We start from the raw sequence: 22,362 nt of genomic DNA on the forward strand, positions 1-22,362 counted from the left end.
TGATTATAACTCATTGAACCTAATAGATTAGCATTAACAAAGAATCACACACTATTTTTTTTAACTACTTGCTCCAAAAAACAAAGTAGACTATTCAGGCCTTATGGCTCTTGATTATAACTAATTGAACCTAATTGATTAGCATTAACAATGCATCACTCAGTATTTTTTTGCACTAATGGCTCCAAAAAACAAAGTAGACTATTCAGGCCTTATGGCTCTTGATTATAACTAATTGAACCTAATTGATTAGCATTAACAATGCACCAATCAGTATTTTTTGCACTAATGGCTCCAAAAAACAAAGTAGACTATTCAGGCCTTATGGCTCTTGATTATTACCAATTGAACCTAATTGATTAGCATTAAAAAAGCATCAATCAGTATTTTTTTGCACTAATGGCTCCAAAAAACAAAGTAGACTATTCAGGGCTTATGGCTCTTGATTATAACTAATTGAACCTAATTGATTAGCATTAACAATGTATCAATCAGTATTTTTTTGCACTAATGGCTCCAAAAAACAAAGTAGACTATTCAGGCCTTATGGCTCTTGATTATAACTAATTGAACCTAATTGATTAGCATTAACAATGCATCAATCAGTATTTTTTTGCACTAATGGCTCCAAAAAACAAAGTAGACTATTCAGACCTTATGGCTCTTGATTATAACTAATTGAACCTAATTGAGTAGCATTAACAATGCATCAATCAGTATTTTTTGCACTAATGGCTCCAAAAAACAAAGTAGACTATCCAAGCCTTATGGCTCTTGATTATAACTAATTGAACCTAATTGATTAGGATTAACAATACATCACTCAGAATTTTTTTGCACTAATGGCTCCAAAAAACAAAGTATACTATTCAGGCCTTATGGATCTTGATTATAACTAATTGAACCTAATTGATTAGCATTAACAATGCATCACTCAGTATTTTTTTGCACTAATGGCTCCAAAAAACAAAGTAGACTATTCAGGCCTTATGGCTCTTGAATATAACTAATTGAACCTAATTGATTAGCATTAACAATGAATCAATAAGTATTTTTTTGCACTAATGTCTCCAAAAAAAAAAGTAGAATATTAATGCCTTTTGGATATTGATTATAAACAATTGAACCTAATTGATTAGCATTAACAATGCATCAATCAGTATTTTTTTGCACTAATGGCTCCAAAAAACAAAGTAGACTATTCAGGCCTTATGGCTCTTGATTATTACGAATTGAACCTAATTGATTAGCATTAACAATGCATCAATCAGTATTTTTTGCACTAATGGCTCCAAAAAACAAAGTAGACTATCCAAGCCTTATGGCTCTTGATTATAACTAATTGAACCTAATTGATTAGCATTAACAATACATCAATCAGTATTTTTTTGCACTAATGGCTCCAAAAAACAAAGTAGACTATTCAGGCCTTATGGCTATTGATTATAACTAATTGAACCTAATTGATTAGCATTAACAATGCATCACTCAGTATTTTTTTGCACTAATGGCTCCAAAAAACAAAGTAGACTATTCAGGCCTTATGGCTCTTGATTATAACTAATTTAACCTAATAGATTAGCATTAACACTTAATCAATCAGTATTTTTTTGCACTAATGGCTCCAACAAACAAAGAAGACTATTCAGGCCGTATGGCTATTTATTATTACCAATTGAACCTAATTGATTAGCATTAACAATGAATCAATCAGTATTTTTTTTGCACTAATGGCTCCAAAAAACAAAGTAGACTTGCCAGGCCTTATGGCTCTTGATTATTACCTATTGAACCTAATTGATTAGCATTAACAATGCATCAATCAGTATTTTTTTGCACAAATGGCTACAAAAAACAAAGTAGACTATTCAAGACTTATGGCTCTTGATTATAACTAATTGAACCTAATTCATTAGCATTAACAATTCATCAATCAGTATTTTTTTGCACTAATGGCTCCAAAAAACAAAGCAGATTATTCAGGCCTTATGGCTATTGATTATAACTAATTGAACCTAATTCATTAGCATTAACAATGCATCAATCAGTATTTTTTTGCACTAATGGCTCCAAAAAAAAAAGTAGACTATTCAGGCCTTATGGCTCTTGATTATTACCAATTGAACCTAATTGATTAGCATTAACAATGCATCAATAAGTATTTTTTTGCACTAATGGCTCCAAAAAACAAAGTAGACTATTCAGGCCTTATGGCTCTTGATTATTACTAATTGAACCTAATTGATTAGCATTAACAATGCATCACTCAGTATTTTTTTGCACTAATGGCTCCAAAAAACAAAGTAGACTATTCAGGCCTTATGGCTCTTGATTATTACTAATTGAACCTAATTGATTAGCATTAAAAATTCATCAATAAGTATTTTTTGCACTAATGTCTACAACAAACAAAGTAGACTATCCAGGACTTATGGCTCTTGATTACTACCAATTGAACATAATTGAGTAGCATTAAAAATTCATCAATAAGTATTTTTTTGCACAAATGGCTACAAAAAACAAAGTAGACTTTACAGGCCTTTTGGCTATTTATTATTTCCACGTTAACCTAAGTCATTTGCATAAACAAATCATCACTCAGTATTTTTTGCAAGCATTTATACAAAAAACACAGTATACTTGTCATGACTTAAGGTTCTGGATAATTACCAATTGAACATAATTGATTAGACTTAACAATGCATCAATAAGTATTTTTTTGAACTATTGGCTCCAAAAAACAAAGTAGACTATTCAGGCCTTATGGCTCTTGATTATTACCAATTGAACCTAATTGATTAGCATTAACAATGCATCAATCAGTATATTTTTTCACTAATGGCTCCAAAAAACAAAGTAGACTATTCAGGCATTATGGCTATTGATTATTACAAATTGAACCTAATTGAGTAGGATTAACAATGCATCAATCAGTATTTTTTTGCACTAATGGCTCCAAAAAACAAAGTAGACTATTCAGGCCTTATGGCTCTTGATTATAACTAATTGAACCTAATTGATTAGCATTAACAATTCATCAATAAGTATTTTTTTGCACTAATGGCTAAAAAAAAAAAAGAAGACTATTCAGGGATTATGGCTCTTGATTATTAACAATTGAACATAATTGATTAGCATTAACAATTCATCAATCAGTATTTTTTTGCACTAATGGCTACAAAAAACAAAGTAGACTATTCAGGCCTTATGGCTCTTGATTATAACTAATTGAACCTAATTGATTAGCATTAACAATGAATCAATCAGTATTTTTTTGCACTAATGGCTCCAAAAAACAAACTAGACTATTCAGGCCGTATGGCTCTTGATTATTACCAATTGAACCTAATTGATTAGCATTAACAATGCATCAATCAGTATTTTTTTGCACTAATGGCTCCAAAAAACAAAGTAGACTATTCAGGCCTTATGGCTCTTGATTATTACAAATTGAACCTAATTGATTAGCATTAACAATGCATCAATCAGTATTTTTTTGCACTAATGGCTCCAAAAAATAAAGTAGACTATTCAGGCCTTATGGCTCTTGATTATTACCAATTGAACCTAATTGATTAGCATTAACAATGCATCAATCAGTATTTTTTTGCACTAATGGCTCCAAAAAACAAAGTAGACTATTCAGGCCTTATGGCTCTTGATTATAACTAATTGAACCTAATTTATTAGCATTAACAATGCATCAATCAGTATTTTTTTGCACTAATGGCTCCAAAAAACAAAGTAGACTATTCAGGCCTTATGGCTCTTGATTATAACTAATTGAACCTAATTGATTATGATTAACAATGCATCAATCAGTATTTTTTTGCACTAATGGCTCCAAAAAACAAAGTAGACTATTCAGGCCTTATGGCTCTTGATTATAACGAATTGAACCTAATTGATTAGGATTAACAATGCATCACTCAGTATTTTTTTGCACTAATGGCTCCAAAAAACAAAGTAGACTATTCAGGCCTTATGGTTCTTGATTATTACCAATTGAACCTAATTGATTAGCATTAACAATGCATCAATCAGTATTTTTTTGCACTAATGGCTCCAAAAAACAAAGTAGACTATTCAGGCCTTATGGCTCTTGATAATTACAAATTGAACCTAATTGATTAGCATTAACAATGCATCAATCAGTATTTTTTTGAACTAATGGCTACAAAAAATAAAGTAGACTATTCAGGCCTTATGGCTCTTGATTATAACCAATTGAACCTAATTGATTAGGATTAACAATGCATCACTCAGTATTTTTTTGCACTAATGGCTCCAAAAAACAAAGTAGACTATTCAGGCCTTATGGCTCTTGATTATAACTAATTGAACCTAATTGATTAGGATTAACAATGCATCACTCAGTATTTTTTTGCACTAATGGCTCCAAAAAACAAAGTAGACTATTCAGGCCTTATGGCTCTTGATTATAACTAATTGAACCTAATTGATTAGCATTAACAATGCATCACTCAGTATTTTTTTGCACTAATGGCTCCAAAAAACAAAGTAGACTATTCAGGCCTTATGGCTCTTGATTATAACTAATTGAACCTAATTGATTAGAATTAACAATGCATCACTCAGTATTTTTTTGCACTAATGGCTCCAAAAAACAAAGTAGACTATTCAGGCCTTATGGCTCTTGATTATAACTAATTGAACCTAATTGATTAGGATTAACAATGCATCAATCAGTATTTTTTTGCACTAATGGCTCCAAAAAACAAAGTAGACTATTCAGGCCTTATGGCTCTTGATTATTACCAATTGAACCTAATTGATTAGCATTAACAATGCATCAATCAGTATTTTTTTGCACTAATGGCTCCAAAAAACAAAGTAGACTATTCAGGCCTTATGGCTCTTGATTATTACAAATTGAACCTAATTGATTAGCATTAACAATGCATAAATCAGTATTTTTTTGCACTAATGGCTCCAAAAAATAAAGTAGACTATTCAGGCCTTATGGCTCTTGATTATTACAAATTGAACCTAATTGATTAGCATTAACAATGCATCAATCAGTATTTTTTTGCACTAATGGCTCCAAAAAACAAAGTAGACTATTCAGGCCTTATGGCTCTTGATTATAACTAATTGAACCTAATTGATTAGGATTAACAATGCATCAATCAGTATTTTTTTGCACTAATTGCTCCAAAAAAAAAAGTAGACTGTTCAGTCCTTATGGCTCTTTATTATTACCAATTTAAACTAATTTATTAGCATTAAAAAATCAACAATCAGTATTTTTTTGAACTACGGGCTACAACAAACAAAGTAGATTATTCAGGCCTTATGGCTCTTGATTATAACTAATTGAACCTATTTGATTAGCATTAACAATGCATCAATCAGTATTTTTTTGCACTAATGGCTCCACAAAACAAATTATACTATTCAGACCTTATGGCTCTTGATTAAAACTAATTGAACCTAATTGATTAGCATTAACAATGCATCAATCAGTATTTTTTGCACTAATTGCTCCAAAAAACAAAGTAGACTATTCAGGCCTTATGGCTCTTGATTATAACTAATTGAACCTAATTGATTAGCATTAACAATGCATCACTCTGTATTTTTTTGCACTAATGGCTCCAAAAAACAAAGTAGACTATTCAGGCCTTATGGCTCTTGATTATAACTAATTGAACCTAATTGATTAGCATTAACAATGCATCAATCAGTATTTTTTTGCACTAATGGCTCCAAAAAACAAAGTAGACTATTCAGGCCTTATGGATCTTGATTATTACCAATTGAACCTAATTTATTAGCATTAACAATGCATCAATCAGTATTTTTTGCACTAATGGCTCCAACAAACAAAGTAGACTATTCAGGCCTTATGGCTCTTGATTATAACTAATTGAACCTAATTGATTAGCATTAACAATGCATCACTCAGTATTTTTTTGCACTAATGGCTCCAAAAAACAAAGTAGACTATTCAGGCCTTATGGCTCTTTATTATAACTAATTGAACCTAATTGATTAGCATTAACAATGCACCAATCAGTATTTTTTGCACTAATGGCTCCAAAAAACAAAGTAGACTATCCAAGCCTTATGGCTCTTGATTATAACTAATTGAACCTAATTGATTAGCATTAACAATGCATCAATCACTATTTTTTTGCACTAATGGCTCCAAAAAACAAAGTAGACTTTTCAGGCCTTATGGTTCTTGATTATTACCAATTGAACCTAATTGATTAGCATTAACAATGCATCACTAAGTATTTTTTTGAACTAATGGCTCCAAAAAACAAAGTAGACTATTCAGGCCTTATGGCTCTTGATTATAACTAATTGAACCTAATTGATTATGATTAACAATGCATCACTCAGTATTTTTTTGCACTAATGGCTCCAAAAAACAAAGTAGACTATTCAGGCCTTATGGCTCTTGATTATAACTAATTGAACCTAATTGATTAGCATTAACAATGCATCAATCAGTATTTTTTTGCACTAATGGCTCCAAAAAACAAAGTAGACTTTTCAGGCCTTATGGATCTTGATTATAACTAATTGAACCTAATTGATTAGGATTAACAATGCATCACTCAGTATTTTTTTGCACTAATGGCTCCAAAAAACAAAGTAGACTATTCAGGCCTTATGGCTCTTGATTATAACTAATTGAACCTAATTGATTAGGATTAACAATGCATCAATCAGTATTTTTTTGCACTAATGGCTCCAAAAAACAAAGTAGACTATTCAGGCCTTATGTCTCTTGATTATTACCAATTGAACCTAATTGATTAGCATTAACACTGCATCTATCAGTATTTTTTTGAACTAATGGCTACAACAAACAAAGTAGACTATTCAGGCCTTATGGCTCTTGATTATAACTAATTGAACCTAATTCAGTAGCATTAACAATGCATCAATCAGTATTTTTTTGCACTAATGGCTCCAAAAAAAAAGTAGTCTAGTCAGGCCGTATGGCTCTTGATTATTACCAATTGAACCTAATTGATTAGCATTAACAAATCATCAATCAGTATTTTTTTGCACTAATGGCTCCAAAAAATAAAGTAGACTATTCAGGCCTTATGGCTCTTGATTATAACTAATTGAACCTAATTGATTAGGATTAACAATGCATCAATCAGTATTTTTTTGCACTAATGGCTACAAAAAACAAAGTAGACTAGTCATGCCTTATGGCTCTTGATTATTACCAATTGAACCTAATTGATTAGCATTAACAATGCATCAATCAGTATTTTTTTGCACAAATGGCTACAAAAAAAAAAGTAGACTATCCAGGACTTATGGCTCTTGATTATAACTAATTGAACCTAATTCATTAGCATTAACAATGAATCAATCAGTATTTTTTTGAACTAATGGCTCCAAAAAAACAAAGTAGACTATTCAGGCCTTATGGCTCTTGATTATTACCAATTGAACCTAATTTATTAGCATTAACAATGAATCAATCAGTATTTTTTTGCACTAATGGCTCCAAAAAACAAAGTAGACTATTCAGGCCTTATGGCTCTTGATTATAACTAATTGAACCTAATTGATTAGAATTAACAATGCATCAATCAGTATTTTTTTGCACTAATGGCTCCAAAAAACAAAGTAGACTATTCAGGCCTTATGGATCTTGATTATAACTAATTGAACCTAATTGATTAGCATTAACAATGCATCAATCAGTATTTTTTTGCACTAATGGCTCCAAAAAACAAAGTAGACTATTCAGGCCTTATGGCTCTTGATTATTACCAATTGAACCTAATTTATTATCATTAACACTTCATCACTCAGTATTTTTTTGCACTAATGGCTCCAAAAAACAAAGTAGACTATTCAGGCCTTATGGCTCTTGATAATTAACAATTGAAACTAATTGATTAGCATAAACAATGCATCAATAAGTATTTTTTTGCACTAATGGCTCCAAAAAACAAAGTAGATTATCCAGGCCTTATGGCTCTTGATTATAACCTATTGAACATAATTGATTAGCATTAACAATTCATCAATCATTATTTTTTTGCACTAATGTCTCCAAAAAACAAAGTAGACTATTCAGGCCTTATGGCTCTTGATTATAACTAATTGAACCTAATTGATTAGCATTAACATTGCACCAATCAGTATTTTTTGCACTAATGGCTCCAAAAAACAAAGTAGACTATCCAAGCCTTATGGCTCTTGATTATAACTAATTGAACCTAATTGATTAGGATTAACAATGCATCAATCAGTATTTTTTTGCACTAATGGCTCCAAAAAACAAAGTAGACTCTTCAGGCCTTATGGCTCTTGATTATAACTAATTGAACCTAATTGATTAGGATTAACAATGCATCAATCAGTATTTTTTTGCACTACTGGCTCCAAAAAACAAAGTAGACTGTTCAGGCCTTATGGCTCTTGATTATAACTAATTGAACCTAATTGATTAGCATTAACAATGCATCAATCAGTATTTTTTTGCACTAATGGCTCCAAAAAACAAAGTAGACTATTCAGGCCTTATGGATCTTGATTATAACTAATTGAACCTAATTGATTAGCATTAACAATGCATCACTCAGTATTTTTTTGCACTAATGGCTCCAAAAAACAAAGTAGACTAGTCAGGCCTTATGGCTCTTGATTATAACTAATTGAACCTAATTTATTAGCATTAACAATGCATCACTCAGTATTTTTTTGCACTAATCGCTACAAAAAACAAAGTAGACTCATCAAGCCTTATGGCTCTTGATTATAACTAATTGAACCTAATTGATTAGCATTAACAATACATCAATCAGTATTTTTTTGCACTAATGGCTCCAAAAAACAAATCAGATTATTCAGGCCTTATGGCTCTTGATTATAACTAATTGAACCTAATTGATTAGCATTAACAATGCATCAATCAGTATTTTTTTGCACTAATGGCTACAAAAAACAAAGTAGACTATTCAGGCCTTATGTCTCTTGATTATAACTAATTTAACCTAATTGATTAGCATTAACAATGCATCAATCAGTATTTTTTTGCACTAATGGCTCCAAAAAACAAAGTAGACTATTCAGGCCTTATGGCTCTTGATTATAACTAATTGAACCTAATTGATTAGCATTAACAATGCATCAATCAGTATTTTTTGGCATTAATGGCTCCAAAAAACAAAGTAGACTATTCAGGTCTTATGGCTCTTGATTATAACTAATTGAACCTAATTGATTAGCATTAACAATGCATCAATCAGTATTTTTTGGCACTAATGGCTCCAAAAAACAAAGTAGACTATTCAGGCCTTATGGCTCTTGATAATAAATAATTGAACATAATTTATTAGAATTAACAATGCATCTATCATTATTTTTTTGCACTACTGGCTACAAAAAACAAAGTAGACTATTCAGTAATTATGGCTATTGATTATAACTAATTGAACCTAATTTATTAGCATTAACAATGCATCAATCAGTATTTTTTTGCACTAATGGCTCCAAAAAAAAATGTAGACTATTCAGGCCTTATGGCTCTTGTTTATAACTAATTGAACCTAATTGATTAGCATTAACAATGCATCAATCAGTATTTTTTGGCACTAATGGCTCCAAAAAACAAAGTAGACTATTCAGGCCTTATGGCTATTTATTATAAATAATTTAACCTAATATAATATCAATAAAAATTAATCAATCAGTATTTTTTTGCACTAATGGCTCCAAAAAACAAAGTAGACTATTCAGGCCCTATGGCTCTTGATTATAACTAATTGAACCTAATTGATTATCATTAACAATGCATCAATCAGTATTTTTTGCACTAATGGCTCCAAAAAACAAAGTAGACTATCCAGGCCTTATGGCTCTTGATTATAACTAATTGAACCTAATTGATTAGCATTAACAATGCATCAATCAGTATTTTTTTGCACTAATGGCTCCAAAAAACAAAGTAGACTATTCAGGACTTATGGCTCTTGATTATAACTAATTGAACCTAATTGATTAGCATTAACAATGCATCAATCAGTATTTTTTTGCACTAATGGCTACAAAAAACAAAGTAGACTATTCAGGCCTTATGGATCTTGATTATAACTAATTGAACCTAATTGATTAGCATTAACAATGCATCAATCAGTATTTTTTTGCACTAATGGCTCCAAAAAACAAAGTAGACTATTCAGGCCTTATGGATCTTGATTATTACCAATTGAACCTAATTGATTAGCATTAACAATGCATCAATCAGTATTTTTTTGCACTAATGGCTCCAAAAAACAAAGTAGACTATTCAGGCCTTATGGCTCTTGATTATAACTAATTGAACCTAATTGATTAGGATTAACAATGCATCAATCAGTATTTTTTGGCACTAATGGCTCCAAAAAACAAAGTAGACTATTCAGGCCTTATGGCTCTTGATTATAACTAATTGAACCTAATTGATTAGCATTAACAATGCATCAATCAGTATTTTTTTGCACTAATGGCTCCAAAAAACAAAGTAGACTATTCAGGCCTTATGGCTCTTGATTATAACTAATTGAACCTAATTGATTAGCATTAACAATGCATCACTCAGTATTTTTTTGCACTAATGGCTCCAAAAAACAAAGTAGACTATTCAGGCCTTATGGCTCTTGATTATAACTAATTGAACCTAATTGATTAGCATTAACAATGCATCAATCAGTATTTTTTGGCACTAATGGCTCCAAAAAACAAAGTAGACTATTCAGGCCTTATAGCTCTTGATTATTACCAATTGAACATAATTGATTAGTATTGGGAATGTATCAATCAGTATTTTATGGCACTATTGGTTCCAAAAAAATTAGATTATTCAGACCATATAGCTCTTGATTATAACTAATTGAACATAATTGATTAGCATTAAGAATGTATCAATCAGTATTTTATGGCACTAATGGCTCCAAAAAAACAAAGTAGACTATTCAGACCTTATAGATCTTGAATATAGGCTAACTAATTGAAAATAATTAATTAGCATTAAGAATGCATCAATCAGTATTTTTTGGCTCTAATGGCTCCAAAAAACAAATTAGATTATTCAGACCTTATAGCTCTTGAAATACATCCACTCTACAGCATTTCTAAGCCCTTTCTTAAAATTTAGGATGATAATTTTTTTTCGAAACTGTCGTCAGAGTTCGGTCTTGTGAATAATTCCTCTCGCAATATTCCCCGACCGCTGCTTCGTTATGATCATCCCTGGGGAATAGAAAAACGAAATCAAGTAGGAAAAATGCATCCGCTGTGAACAAACCATCTCAGAAAAAAGGGCTAAGTTTTGTGTAATCGAATAGGGGAACTTAAAACCCCGGGTACATGATTCTTGTTATAATTCGTTACGATGAACTATTTGACCGTCAAGATCTGACGAAACAAATTTCATAAATGACAAGACCATTGAAGAATTTAATAAAAATTATATATAGCGCCTAAGCAAAGTAGAAGAAGAATCTGCAAAGAGGTGAAAGCTGCTACCACTATTGGATATTACAGCAAACATGCCCTTCAATGATGATATACCCTTGCATAACTGCTTAGAATCAAAGACAAACCGAGGGCCAACCAATTAGAGCTGATCCATCAGGGTCAGACCCGTCAGGGCCGAAACCCATCACAGCATCCATGCAATATCCCAGTGCCAAAACCCAGTAAAAAAAAAGTCGTAGGCCAAGTCTGGATTAAAAAGAGCCCTATTTTTGATTAAAATGGTATCTATTGAACAGAATATCTCATTTAATAAAATATAAACAAAAAACAGAAATTAAATAGCCGTATGTGTGACTAATTGTATAGACTATGTTACATGTTGGACCTATGTTACGTTGGACCTATGTTGACCTATGTCCCGGGGTGCAACTCCGATTTCGAGTCCTACTGGTTTGTGTAAATTAAATGAAATTTACGAAAATTTCAACAAAGAAGTGAACAAAAAAAATCCGAATATTTGGGCCCCATATCCGGGAGCCTTTCTCACCCTCCTCCCACCGCCCCCCCCCCCCCCAAAAAAAAGAAAAGACCGAAAAAAACAAAAGATGTTGTTTAAAAAATAACACAAATAAAAAAGCGACAACTAAACAAACGAAAAAATAAAAGACCAACTCACATTATCACTTTTATTTTTTTTCTTTTCGTGCGTTTAGTTGTCGTTTGTTTTGCGTGTGTTTTTTTTTAAAACAACATGTTTTTTTTTTTCGTTCGTTTCGTTTTTTCTATTGAGAAAGGCTTCCGGACGTGGGGTCGAAACGTTCGGAATATTTTTTTTGTTATTGTTTTGTTTTTATTTTTGTTCACTGCTTTGTGGAAATTAAAGCCTTTTTTTCTTAATTTTTCCTAAATGGAAAAGCAATGTGGTCTAAGAAATTATTTAAATGAAATTTAAATTAATTCAACCTTTTATTGTGGGTATGTTTGGCGAACAACACTGAATTGGAGTCCCAATGATTTTGGGTATTTCATAAAGATCACTTTAGTAGCAGTCTATTTAAATTTGTTAACCTTTTAAGAGCCACACAGACATATAAACAAAAGAAAAATTACATTTTATATGTATATTTGCCATATTTAATTAAAATAAGGTTAATTATCTCACTTTATAGATGAGAGAATTTAAATTTGAAGCGCATGTAACAAGTACTGAAGGTTGTATGGTTTTAACGATATTTAGAATATTATATTTAAAAACAAAAATTATTTTAAAAAAATATTAAAACAAATAAAGAGTATTTAGGGTATTTCATAAAGTTCACATTAGTAACAGTCTACCTAAATTTCTTAATCTTTTAAGAGCCTCACATACATACAAACTAAAGTAAAGTTATATTATATAAGTATATTTATCGTACTTAATTGAAATAAAATTATTGACTCACTTTATAAATTAGAAAATTTTAACTCGAAACGCATGTAACAAGTACTGAAGCTTGTATAGCTCTTATGAACAATTAAATAAAAAAAACAAGTTTTTTTTAACTGAATTTAAGGAGCAAGATTAAAACTTAATAGGGACAGAAATTATTCCGTATATGAAAGGGGCTTTCCCCTCTTCAAGGCCTTGCTCTTTACGCTAAATTTTTTTATTGTTTTAAAAAATAGAGTTGTGAGAAAGAGTCAAACTTTAGCGTTAAGAGCAAGGCGTTGAGGAGGGGACACTCTCTTTCATATACGGAATAATTTCTCTTTGTTTTAAGTTTTAATGTTTCTCCTTACTTTCAGTTAAAAAAAACTTTTTTTTTATTTAATTTTTGAACACTTTCAAATTAATGCTGATTTTGATTCTGGCTCACCGTACATGAATAATTAAAACAAAAATTTGCGTACTAATTTTACTTTTATTTGGTTAAATGGCTTTCTCGAAAGTTTTTCAATTTTATTTACGAACGTTTTTATTAGTAATAAATATACGCAACCTAGGAATTAACTTATGTAACGAACTTCTATATTCATATATTTTTAATACTTATATTAAGGGGTTCGCCCCCTAGTCATTACCTCACTCTTTACGCTAAACTTCAAATTTTGTTCCAATACTTTAAAAATGACCGCTTAATCATAAAGGCCGTTATTAGAATAAATAGCTCTTATGAAAGTACTAAAAAATCTTTGGCTTAAAGCGCGAGGTATTGACTAAAAAGCAAACCCAATCATATACGTAATGACTTCTATTCGTTTTAAGTTTCGATATTGCTCCTTACTTTCAGTTGAAAAACTTTTTTTTTAATTTAATTTCTGATCGTTTTTTAAATAATGCTGGGAAATCCGGCTCCCCCTTCATGGAAATGTCCCTTCCCTATGAAAACTTCCTCCATGGAAAGATTCTCCCACATAACCACCCTCTCCACTACCTGACAAAATCCCCTCTGAAAACGTCTGCATACTTCCCAATAACCAATACTATATGTAAACATAGGGTAAAGTTCATAACTTTCAGCCCTCCCCCCGGGGACTTTGGGGGATTAAGTCATCCTAAAAGACACATTTATTCTATTTTCGACCATGCTGAACAAAATGGCCATCTCAAAATTTTGATAAGGTGACTTTGGGGAAAAAATGAGCGTGGGAGGGGGCCTAGTTGCCATCCATTTTGTTGGTCACTTAAAAAGGACACTAGAACTTTTAATTTCCGTTCAAATGATCCCTCCCACTATATTCTTGGACCACTGGATCGATACGACTACCCCAAGTAAAAAAAAAAAAAAAAAAAAAACAACAAATAAACACGCATCCGTGATCTTTCTTCTGGCAAAAAATACAAAATTTTCACATTTTTGCAGATAGAAGCTTGAAACTACGACAGTAGAGTTCTCTGATACGATGAATCTGATGGTGTGATTTTCATTAAGGTTCTTCAACTTTTAGGGGGTGTTCCTCCCTTTTTTCGAAAATCAGGCAAATTTTCTCAGGCGTGTAACTTTTGATGGGTAAGACTAAACTGCATGAAACTTATATATGTGAAATTAGTATTAAAATCTGATTCTTTTGATGTATCTATTGGTATCAGAATTCAGTTTTTTAGAGCTTCGGTTACTATTGAGCCGGGTCGCTCCTTACTTACGGTTCGTTTTCACGAACTGTTTGATAAGTAAAACAGAACTCAGTCCTTCCTTGAAGTAATGATATAAGAGCTATTTTGAAAAATTTTTTAAACTTTTTTTAGTTTTAATGATCGAATTTTAATGTAAGATTCTTTTGTATTGTTTTTTCTTCGTTTGTTTTGCCGAGGACGACCCTTGGATGTAGTGTCGAAATATTCATTTAAAGTTGCGTTCCACTGTCTTGTATAAAAAATTTCCCCGTTGTTCTACTTATTGTTTATGATGGAAAGGCAGTGTGGTCTTCGTTGCTATTTATAGTTCTCATGATTTTAAATTGCCATCTTTTCCTTTCAGATTAACTTCATATTTTTCCTGCATATCACATGGGTGCTTTTACTGAAGCTGCGATCATCTGTTTCAGCAGAAACAAGAAAGTACAGGTACAGGTAAATGACCTATCATTTGAGGGAATCTGACCTATTATTGGTCAATAAAAGTTCATTGACCTATCATTGGTCAATAATAGTTCATTGACCTATCATTGGTCAATAATAGTTTATTGACCTATCATTGGTCATTAATAGTTCATTAACCTATCATTAGTCAATAATAGTTCATTGACCTATCATTTTAGAGGACATAAAATCTACTGCCTTAATGTAATCTACCATTGTTCAATTAAATTATCCTAGGTGTTCTACAAAATAAGGAAAAATAGTACGATATGACATGCTTACGTCTTTGTTTGGGGGAGGGGAGATGTCGTTTTTGAAAAAAACATCAGATGTGATCAAAAAATGCTATACTTGTTAGTGGAAGTTGGTTGGGGGTGTCGAAGGGCTTTTCTCTCCATGGGCGATGACATTCTAAAAGCGACCACTTTTATATATAATATGATAATATCAAATAGACCAAGATGCCCATGACTTCAAACAATAAAAAGTTTTTTAGTTTTTTTTTTTTACTTCAAAAAATATACATAAGGTCTCTTTGTATAATAAAGACCGCTTTAGCTGAACTAATTATGCCCTTTGAACACCAATAAAATTTACCCTATCAAAGAAGTGGAAATTGGAAGGTGCTTTATAAGCGTTGTCTGAAAAACAAATGATTTACAGCTTTCTCTCGCTGCAATATAGGTAATTTTAGCTTAACTAATCATGGTCCTTAAAAACTACTAAAGTTGCACATTGTCCAAAGAAAGGGACACTGGGCGGTGCTGCTTTATACACAAAGTCTGGTAAAAAATGGTGTATGTTTCTCTCTTGCTAAAAAAAAACCTCTTTATTATAAGATAAGATTTATTCATAATCAATTAATCATACAAGAAAATACATTTTGCTAATCCCCCAAAGGCTCCTAGGCCTGTAATAGAGGGGGAATACATACCCTTTAAATCAAACACTAAATCAATAGAAAAAAAGTTAAAATAGGCCTACATTGAATATTCCAATCAATACATTCAATCCAACCACAACGCTCCTAATCCCCCTCGAAAGGCTCCATGGTCAGGGATACAAGGGGGAATGAGAAAAAAAAAGAAAATACAATATATCCAAACAACCATAAAAAAGAAATCAATCGCCAAACAACATATACAATTAAAAAGAGACCATACCTGAGGCCTTGGAGTCATAGCGCAGAGAAGACCACCATATAACAAAACTAAACATTCAGGGGACATCAACTCCACAAAAAAAAACAACAAAAAACTATTCTGTTTGATTCTTAACTAAATGGTCCTTAAGAATCCTCTTGAAAGTGCCAAATGAGTGGCATTTCTGTACCGAAGAAAGCAGTGAGTTCCAAACCTGATGACAAGCGATGAGAGGATTGAAATCTGACCGCACAGTCGGAGTAGGAGGAATGCAGATATTGTGTGACGAACGAAGGTTATATGGAGCTGAATCAGAAATAAACTGAGGAGTTTTTTGAAGAGATTTTGGAAGATTGCCATGAAGCTGATGAAAAACAAAAGAAGCACAAGAAAGAATGTAGACAGACTGTAGATTTAGAAGCGGTCTTGGTGAAGAACGTTTGGTGTCCATAACAAGACGCCGTGTTTTATCATACATGACAGAAAGCGACCACAGGAAAAGTAAAAGAAGGAAAAGTAGACATCCATACTATGGGGCAATAAGAGACATGTGACTGGACAAGGCAGAAAAAAAGAAGCTTCAGAATAGATCCAGGAAAGGTGTGTTTGAGTTTTCGAATGACACCCAAACTCCGTGAGACCTTAACCCTAATCATAGCTATATGGTGTCTAAACGAAAGGTTCTCATCAAGCAGGATACCAAGAAACCGGACCAACCGATTCTTTGGTCTACACAAGGAGCGTTGTGACACCTGAAGCTGTATCAGTTGAGAGAAAGCTACACCAACTCGAGAAAAAATAAGAAAATGTGACTTAGCAACATTCAAGGCCAAGTAATTTGCCTCAAACCATGAAACTACTCTCTCAAATATTGCCACCAGATTAGACCTGATATCACGTTATGTCCTCCCTAGAGTCCCAAAAGTGCTGTCGTCAGCAAAAGCAACGAAGCAATCTTCATTAGAAGTAGCATTGGGACACGAAGAAACATCCGGATTGCACAGATTGCAGCATACTAGAGGACTGGTGTTTTTGACTACTGAAATCAGATCATTGACGTAAATCAGAAATAAAACGGGGCCAAGAACAGATCCCTGGGGGACGCCATATTCTACTTCAGAAGGGCTCAGGAAAAGCAGATCAATTGAAATAGGTCTACTAGCAACAATTTCCAAAGAAGAATCTGATGAGTCAAAGAATCAAAAACTTTACGAACATCCAAAAATAAAGCTGCCGGGATAAGACTAAAATCTATTGCCGAATGAATGAAATTCAAGAGATATGCGCAAGCATGCTCTGTAGAGTGATTCGCTCGGAATCCGAACTGGAAATCATGGAAAAAATTTTTGACATCCAGAAAACTAAGAAGCCTGGATAGAATAGCCTTCTCAAAAATTTTGCTGAAAACAGATAGAAGAGATATTGGCCTATAATTAGCAGGATCACTCCGGGATCCACCTTTATACAGCACTATAACCTTAGCTCGCTTGAGTGATTCAGGGAAATTCCTTTCTCGAAAGACAGATTGACAAGCTTAGTCAATGGTGACAGAATAGCAGGAAGAACGGCACGGATAACCCTTGTAGGAATTCTGTCTGGCCCTGAAGACGATGAACCTTTAAGTGCATTTACGATCCGAGCTACCACAAACTCAGAAACAGGGTTCAAGACCATTGATTTTAAACATGGGGGTCCAAGATAGATTCTGAAATCGCAACGAGGAGTTGTAGAGCTCACAGATGAAGCAGTCGTCTTTCCTATATTAGCAAAATAAGACGTAAGCTCTAGCTGAACATTTTCTTCTCCTTGGACTATTTTACCATCAAGTAAGTACAGAATTAATAATTTTCCATGTCTTCCCAACATCCTTTCCGCACTCAGAAAATTTCCTGTGATAATACTGAAACTTGGCCTTCCGACATAGAGAATTAAATATACTCCTATAGGCCTTGAACCGCTGATGACGGTTCAGATGACGGTTCGCTGAAGCAGATGACGAAGCCTTGTATAGCTTCCACAGATAATTTTTCCATTTCCAGCTTTTATGGATACCTGGAGTCATCCACGGATTCAGCAGTACTATCCTTTTCAAGGTATGAGGTGTTGGATTCTGGTGGCAAACTTCTAGGATACCTTATTTTACTGAATCATAAAAGAAATCAAAAGAGCGGTTAAAATCCGATTCAGAATCCAAACTATCCCATGGCTGATCAGTCAAACAAGATTTAAGTAGACTGATCTCACTGACACCAAAACGGACAAATGGGAGATTAGATGGCGAAGCTTTACGCTGCGATTGATTAGCAGTCCTGTATCGTGAAATAGCAGGGAAATGATCAGAAATATCACTAACCATCACCAAATTATCTAAGACATCTAGTGACGAAAAAATATTATCAATAAGTGATGCATGCATCTCAGTAACTCGGGTTGGTATACAAACTGAAGGTAGAGTCCCCGCAAAAAGCATCATTGACAAAAAATCTGCAGCCGAATCAGAATTTTGATCCAACAGGTTGAGATTGAAATCCCCATAGGATTAGTTCACAGGGATGCTATTGGACTAAATCCAAAACCTCTTCCAGAATTTTCATAAGCAAAGGAACAAACCCACTTGAGGACCTGTAAACCAAAACCACAGCTAAATCTTTACAACCTGACTCAACCTCAGTAAAAAGGGATTCAAAGATTCCTTCCTCATTTCTGCTCAAATCACTTCGGAAATTATATTCAAGATGATCGGTAATATACAGGGCAAGGCCACCTTTCGCCATCTGTTTCCGGTTCATCCTCTCCATCCTAAATCTTTGGATATCTAAAAGCATATCCTGTTTTGAATCCAGGAAAGTTTCACATAATCCAATAACATCCGGAGTTCCACCACTGACGATCCGTTTCAGCTCATCAAAAGAGGAGGAAAGTCCCTGAATGTTTAGGTGAAGCACAGAGAAAATACCTTCTTGTTTAGAAGAGGCAGAACCATTTAATTACGAAACATATTTACTTTCAATAACCGATTTACGATCATTATAATTCCTATTTCTACTTCCAAGTGAATTATTATTTATACTTTATGAATCTAAAGGATTATTTTGTAACTCAGCAAAACGTTCTCCTAAAGAGTTGACATCACCCTGGTCACTAAAAGAGTTAATCATTTTACTTATGGTGGATGGTAGTTCCGCTCCGCGACCAAACTCACCAGACCAAAGGTTAACGACATCACAGCAGAGCTATGGCATCTATGCAGAAGAAAAATATTAACATCGAAAAATGACACAACCGAAGTAATAAAAAGAGAAAAAATACCGAAAAGTGCACCCAAAAATAAATAGAAACAAACAATATTTTTGAGAAAAATAATACAAAAAAAAAAAAAAAAAAAAAAACAGATAAGGGAAAATTTAACCAAAAACTAGTGAATTGGTAGAGATAAAAAAAAAGAAAGAAAAGGGACAATAAACAAACAATCCATGAGAAAGTAAAAAAACAAAAACAAACAGACAGAAAAAAAGAAAACTAGATACAGTCAGCGAGAGACCTTATTTTTTTTATTGGAGTCCCGTCACTAGGCTTTGCCAATATTTGACCCCAATCAGACCAAGCATTCCACTGACCGAATCTGTCTTTCGCCGCATTCAGAAAATCTCGTCTCTGCTTGGTCAGAGACTCAACAACAAAAATACCACTAGAGGTCAACTTGGATTTGGCCTTGAACACTTTACAAGCAACGCTTTTGCTCGAAAACTTCACTATTATCGGAGCGACCCTTGGAGCAAATGGAACCGCCTGAGTTGAATCAGCTGTAGCAGCATTATTCAGTCTAAGTCTATACACGTTCACGACCTCATTTGCACTAATTTCAGGCAAACACATTTTCTGATTAATGGTTAGTAACACAGCAGAACGAGTGTCAACACCAATTTTCTGCCTAACACCGTGAAAAACCAGGCTGTCTAGTAGTGATTCTTGTTCATAACTATCCAACTTATTCTCAAGCCAGTTCAGTCTGTCCTCTAAATTTTCAAGTTTATTACTCAGTCCCTTTAGCGACTTTTCAATTCGCTGAAACTTGGGGTTGAATTCAATCGTGAGAGCATCATAAATTCGACTAGCAATAAGCTCAGTCGATTCCTTAAGAGAGTCTGACCTAGCCAGTTTTTCCGAAACTTTTTGAGTTATACTGTCCATCAGGTCATTTTAGGTTTTATCCAGTTCCGCTTGGGTAGCTACAAGTTTCTGTTGTATCGGGCTAATACTGCTAGATAATGCTAATACTGGGCCATTTGTTCTGCTCTTATCGCTACCTCTCAGCGCAAGGTATGTTTTTGATAGTCTCATGTAAATATCAGGCGTAGTAGCAAGCTCTTCAAAAGTTTCTTTGAAGCAGGAGCGGACAAATTAACAATGGTAGGATCATAAACTTAGATATTTGCATCCACGAGGTGAAATTCATCATGTGATCCATAGCAAAATGCCGTATAAACTGGCTTGCCTCGTGTATCTTTACCAGCTTTGATTATTCTTACTGGCCAGAGGGGATAATCCTTCAACTTTGCAAGAGCAAGATCAAACTGTTTAAAAGCCATTATTATCAGTAGGAAGATAAAAAAAAGAAGCAAAAGACTTATCTTTACGTGAGGCCAAAAGAATTATTCCAAATAAATATTCAAAAAGTTCAGCGCCAGCCAGCTAATGTATAAACCAAAACAGGTATTTACTCGATTTTTACGTCACCACGGAGGCAGGGGGGGTTAAACACCAGCCAGCATTCACAATTGGGTGTTGGATGTAAGAATCAAGTGAATCAAATGAATATCCTGAATCAAGGTCACTTTAACCCACAGCAAAATGTTACGAAATAACAGTCACTGAATTAGCTACGGACTCTAATTGATTCCGAATATAATCCTTTTTCAACACTTGTTCAAAACTGGCATTTTATCCTTTTGAAAGAACAAGTTGGTCTTAACAGGTCAGAGTTAAGAAATGGTTTCTGGCTCTCTCCTGCTATACAAAAGACGGATTTAGCTTAATTAATTATAGTTTTCAAAAATTTACTGAGGATTAACCATATCTTGGTGCTTTATAAACAAATTTTGAAGAAAATGGTCTATAGCCCTCTCTTGACACAATTAACAGTAGTAAGCGCCTAATGCATTGAAAACTTACACGCAAACCTACGCCTGAGGCATGGATATGTGTGTATATTTTCAAGTAATTGGGTTACCATGCTCATTTGCCTGCCAAGAGGAACGAGTATAACTTGATTGGTGATTAGGATTTGAATATTTTTTAGGTTAAATCCGTGGTCATTCATCTGTAAGTTGATTTGTAGGTTTTTTTTTTTTTTAACTTGGCTAATAGGTTTTTAAACCTATTACTACGAACACTACACGCATTCCATTTTTGGAACTAGGAGCGAGATTGTGTGATGCTATAAGACTGGTTTCGTTTCATGGGTTCATTAATAGAAGGACTAATGTTATTGAAAAGGGTAATTACTTCTTTAGTTTACGAGATTTGCGATTTTTTTTTTGCGAAAAGATATTTGCGTAAAGTTATTGCGAAAGTTAAGAATGCCTCACTTGTAATTAAAGAATGAGATACTTGCATCAACAAAACAAAAAATAAGCTCAGATATTTAATATATTTGACGCTTACAAAAGACAGTGCTAGAAAGTATTCAATAGCTTAATTGAAAAGTAACGATAAAATGACATTGTGACTTGACCTAGCTTTACCTCGCCGATGTGGTCTGTATAATACATAAGTAACGTTTGAAAAATATGGTCAATTTAAAAAGAAATGGCTGAAAAGTGTTTTGAGGGGGTTGGGGTTGCTTGGGGGGGTGTGTTGCACGTGGGTTCAGTTAACGGGGATACAGTTGCAGGGGGGGTTTCGGTTATACACGGGGTTCAGTTACATGGGGGGTTCAGTTGCACGGGGGTTGAGTTTAATGGGAATTGAGTTCCGCGAGAGTAGTGCTTTGTCGTGGTTTAGCCGTGAGGTCCCTTAGCACAACCCCAAAGGGCCCCGATGCCCCCACCCAAGCCCCAAACGGACCCCCCGGTCCGCAAAGGTTCTGTATGCCCCCAAAGGGGCCGGGGTTTACCTTGTAACTTTTACATTCTATTGATTTTCAAAGTTCCGTTTGAAGGACGCTGGTGTTATACGGGGGCTCAGTTACCGGGA

General features: G+C 33.6%; 1 protein-coding gene across 1 annotated transcript in view; it reads left to right on the forward strand.

Moving 5' to 3' along the window:
• The window catches only part of LOC148948142 (secretin receptor-like), a 374,147-nt gene that overhangs the window by 301,570 nt on the left and 50,215 nt on the right, over window positions 1-22,362 (forward strand). The window contains exon 10 of the mRNA XM_089096116.1: window positions 14,925-15,016. Within this exon, the coding sequence (XP_088952242.1) occupies window positions 14,925-15,016 (92 nt within the window). The remainder of the gene's footprint in view (window positions 1-14,924; window positions 15,017-22,362) is intronic.

The sequence above is a fragment of the Artemia sp. Qi Xiang Cuo genome, chromosome 10 (assembly GCF_049724085.1).
Source record: "Artemia sp. Qi Xiang Cuo chromosome 10, ASM4972408v1, whole genome shotgun sequence".
Taxonomy (NCBI): domain Eukaryota; kingdom Metazoa; phylum Arthropoda; class Branchiopoda; order Anostraca; family Artemiidae; genus Artemia; species Artemia sp. Qi Xiang Cuo.